The sequence below is a fragment of the Bactrocera latifrons genome, unplaced genomic scaffold (genome assembly GCF_001853355.1).
Source record: "Bactrocera latifrons isolate USDA-ARS-PBARC rearing strain unplaced genomic scaffold, ASM185335v1 scaffold_2146, whole genome shotgun sequence".
Classification (NCBI taxonomy): domain Eukaryota; kingdom Metazoa; phylum Arthropoda; class Insecta; order Diptera; family Tephritidae; genus Bactrocera; species Bactrocera latifrons.
The window spans coordinates 1-4,017 of NW_017535682.1; the positions used below are offsets into that span (position 1 = coordinate 1).

At 46.6% G+C, this 4,017-nt stretch overlaps 1 protein-coding gene across 1 annotated transcript; it reads right to left on the reverse strand.

The window, feature by feature from the left end:
* Positions 1–65: 65 nt before the first annotated feature.
* On the reverse strand, positions 66–887 carry LOC108968407. The gene has a single exon (XM_018932443.1). It carries the CDS (start codon positions 885–887, stop codon positions 66–68), a length of 822 nt encoding a protein of 273 aa, XP_018787988.1.
* Positions 888–4,017: the final 3,130 nt, after the last annotated feature.

A 4,017-nucleotide genomic window follows, 5' to 3' on the forward strand; every position in this document is an offset into this window, starting at 1 on the left:
CGTGGTCACCCATGATGTGTCTCGTCATCTCACGTCTAGGTGATTCTACTCCTCGTCGTTGTCCTTCATATATCCCTTCGTACTCCTCTGTCTGTGATGAGTTCGGCTAGAGTCTCGAAGTCTCGCCGCCGAATGTAGAGCAGATAATCGGTGTGACTGTTTCGAAAAATTCTCTCCAGTCGCTCCTCCGGATTATACCCAGCTTTTCGCATTAAGTTCTGCATAGCCAGAACGTAGTCCTTGTATTTTTCTTGTACGTGTTGTTTACGTTGCCGTATGTTATCTTCAAGGCGTTCGAAGTATCGTGCTGGTAAGAAAAAACGCAGAAAGTCCTTTTTGAAAGTGGACCAACTCTTGCAATGTTCATTATTGTTGCGATACCATTGGAGAGCGTTACCGCGCAGTAATTCGGGCATGGTTCTCGGAAGGATGTCAACGTTTATCATGTAAACTTCGGAGAGCTCTTCCAATCGCTCGACGAACGCTAATGGATCTCGCCCACCGTCGTATTTCACGGACCACTTCCTCACCTGGTCGATGATAGGTGCGAATGTGACCATGTGGTTCTGTTGAAATAGCCTGCTCATTGGTGGCCGCTGTAGCCGTGATGATTCCGCGAGAGTGCTCGCGGTCCCTCTGTCTTGCTCTGGTGGGAGTGTTGTCTTCTGATCACCTTCGTTTCGTGAATCGATCTCACTTGCTTTGTATGCAGCTTCCATTTTTAAAATTTTTTCCTCTATTTCTGGGTTTTCGCGCACCTTGGCTGCCAATATAGTTATGCGCTTACGAATCTCCCGCGTTGTGCGTATGTGGTCAACTCTCAGACTCTGCGCGAAGGAGACTAGTTGCACCTTGGACACATTGTCTAACCACATGAGATCTGCCATTTCTGTATTAAACGTTTTACTGATGTTATACGATCCGCAGGGTCCCTGTTCGGGCGCCAATTGTAACGAAGCTTTTTGCTGCCCCTGCTTCTTGCAAGTATAAATTGGTGAGTTATACTCGCCGTGTCCAGGGTTCGTTACAATAAATTTGTAAATATTGGGGCTCTTCTGCGAATCGTATTTTATTCTATAATATAATATAATATAATCTCTAGTTATAAAATTGTCTCCCGCGTTGTAGTGTCGTCGCCGTCGAGAAGGAAAAAAAATTTTTACTTTACAAAGATTATTTGATATAGAAAAAAAAAAGTAAAGTTTACACCTAGGAGTATATATACAATTGTGTTTACAATGGTCATTTGGCTTAAAAAGAAATATTCTTAGATTTACACCTATAAGTATATGTACTTTTTATATCTTATATCTTATATCTTTTCTTTTTTTTCCAATTATTTTTAGTTCAATTTTTTTCTATTTCGTATTAATTCATTTTTTTTTTTTGCCATATAAATTAATTTTTTTTTTTTGATATAAACGTACTTAATTAAAAGTGTGGAGTAGAAAAAAAAAATTCATTAGGGTCCTTCTGTCGTCGTTGTTGTTGTGGCCTTACCACTTATCCAGGAATATGCTGCCCATATCTAGTGGGGTGAAAGCCGACCGTGGCAAATGTTTCTTGTGCCACCTGTGAAAGGTCTGCTGTCCTTCCTTGTATTTCTGACAAGACTCACACTGGCCTACGTACTGCCTAATGTCGCGGTACATTCCTGGCCAGTAATATCGGTTGGCGACTCGGGCTACTGTCCGCCGTATGCCCATGTGTCCGGCGCTAGGTATATCGTAATTCTCTTGTAGTACCCTTATGCGGAAGGGTTTAGGGACACATTGCTTCCAGGGTACAGCCTCTTCATCCTGAGATCGACATGGGATATGGCGATAAAGTGGCCATCCTTTTCCATGTAATCCGCGTACTTCTCTGGGTTTGCGCGAACTTCCTCTACTCGCTTTCGCCAAAATTTGCATTGTGGAGCCATCGTCGTCGCCTGCCTTATGGTCTCTAGCGGCTGTCGGGACAGTGCGTCAGCTACTTGATTAMGTTTCCCTTTACGATACTCGATGTCGAAGGTGTGCTGCTRTAATTCTAAAGCCCATCGTGCTATACGACCGGAAGGGCTCTCTATGRAATTCAGCCACTTCAGTGACATATGATCGGTTATTACCTTGAATCGATATCCCTCTAGGTAGGGTCTCATTTTCCCAAGTCCCCAGACAATGGCGAGGCACTCCTTTTCGGTAGCTGAATAGTTTTTCTCCGCCTCGTTTAATTTTCGGCTGGCGTAGGCTATTACGCGTTCGCCTCCTTCAAGGTTCTGTGTGAGCACAGCACCTAGACCGATGTTGCTGGCGACCGTCTGCAAAGTGAATGGCTAAATGGCTGAAATCCGGACATGCTAGGACGGGAGCCTCCGTTAACTTCTGCTTGATGCTTTCAAATGCCGATTGTTGCTCAGATCCCCATTTCCAATGCTTCCCTTTCTTCAATAGAGCTGTGAGCGGCTGACTCGTGGTTGCGAAGTCGGGTACAAAGCGGCGATACCAGGAGGCTATCCCAAGATATTGACGTCCTTCTTTCAGGGTTAATTCGAAGGTTGTTCTGCTGTAGTCTCTGCAGTACCTTTCGTAAATTTTGTATATGCTCCTCGAATGTAGAACCTATGACGATTATGTCGTCGATGTAAACGAAGGCGTTTGGTTCCATTTCAGGGCCTATGATCTGGTCGAGTACTCTTTGGAACGCTGCTGGTGCCGAATGTAAGCCGAATGGCATGACGCGCCATTGAAATAGGCCACGCCCAGGTACGTTAAAAGCTGTATATGGGCGGCTCCAAAGGTATCTGCCAGTAGCCGTTCTTGAGGTCCAGACTGCTAATGTACTTCGCTCTTCGCAATTTGTCAAGTATGTGCTGTATCCTAGGTAAGGGGTATGCGTCGGGTACGGATCGGGCGTTGAGTTGCCGATAATCCACGCATAAACGCCACTTGCCGTTCTTTTTCCGAGCCAATACAATCGGCGCGCTGTGTGGGCTGTGAGACGGGTCGATACATCCCTTTGACAGCAGCTCGTCGATCTCGGCGTTTATAATGGCCTTCATCGCCGGGTTCCTTGGAAATATCGTTGCTTGATGGGCCGGTCGTCGGTCATAGTGATTTTATGTTCCATCACGGTCGTCACTCCACTCATGCTTTCGAATTTTCGAAGTTCCTCGTCTAAAAAGTCACGTATGCGTGCAGCTTCGTTTCTCTGGTTGGCGGTCGATGAAATCTCGAGTCCATTGACCCTCCTGCACTTAAGCTTACGTCTTCTTTTTCGCTTCATACTGTGCTTTAGCAGGCATGTGTCTGGCGTAGTAGGGATCACGTTGCTTACAGCTTCTGATGATAGGGTACGGGAGGCTGTWGATTGATGAGCATCTGACGGTTTCAGCACGACCTGGTGACCTCCGCAGGATACTATAGCTCCCATGCTCCCCAGTGTATCCAATCCGAGTATGACGTCATCAATCGCTCCGGGCATCACGTATAACACTGCCTTTAGCGATGTCTGTCCGAGTGAATGTTGGTTTCTACGGCGTCGAAAATCTTGCTGGTGGTGCCATCGGCCATCTGGATTTCGATAGCTTCGGTCACCTTCTTACCATTCCTGGTTGCGTCCATACGTGCTGCAACTTGTGGTGATATGGTTCTCCGCCAAGCGTGATTAGGGCATATAGTCGGCCACGCTCCTGATGGTCTTTGGCGAAATCCTTGGTCGTTTTCCTGTTGCTGATGACAACACGTTAGCACGTCCGCTCGACCACACTCCTTACAAAACATCTTCCTGGGATTACGACATCTCCTAGCATCGTGTCCTTCCTGGCCACATCTCAAGCGTATATTTCCCGGCATAAAGGCTCTGCTCGTAGATGGTTGCTGACGATGCGCATCGACCGTAGTGTTATGTTGGGGAGACGCGTGCTGTTGTGGTGGACGTAGTAACGGCTTACTTGCATTTCTCACCTCGTGGTCACCCATGATGTGTCTCGTCATCTCACGTCTAGGTGATTCTACTCCTCGTCGTTGTCCTTCATAT

Excerpts from the sequence above, each read along its gene's own strand:
- LOC108968407 (XM_018932443.1), bottom strand. The coding sequence starts at position 887 with ATGGCAGATCTCATGTGGTTAGACAATGTGTCCAAGGTGCAACTAGTC.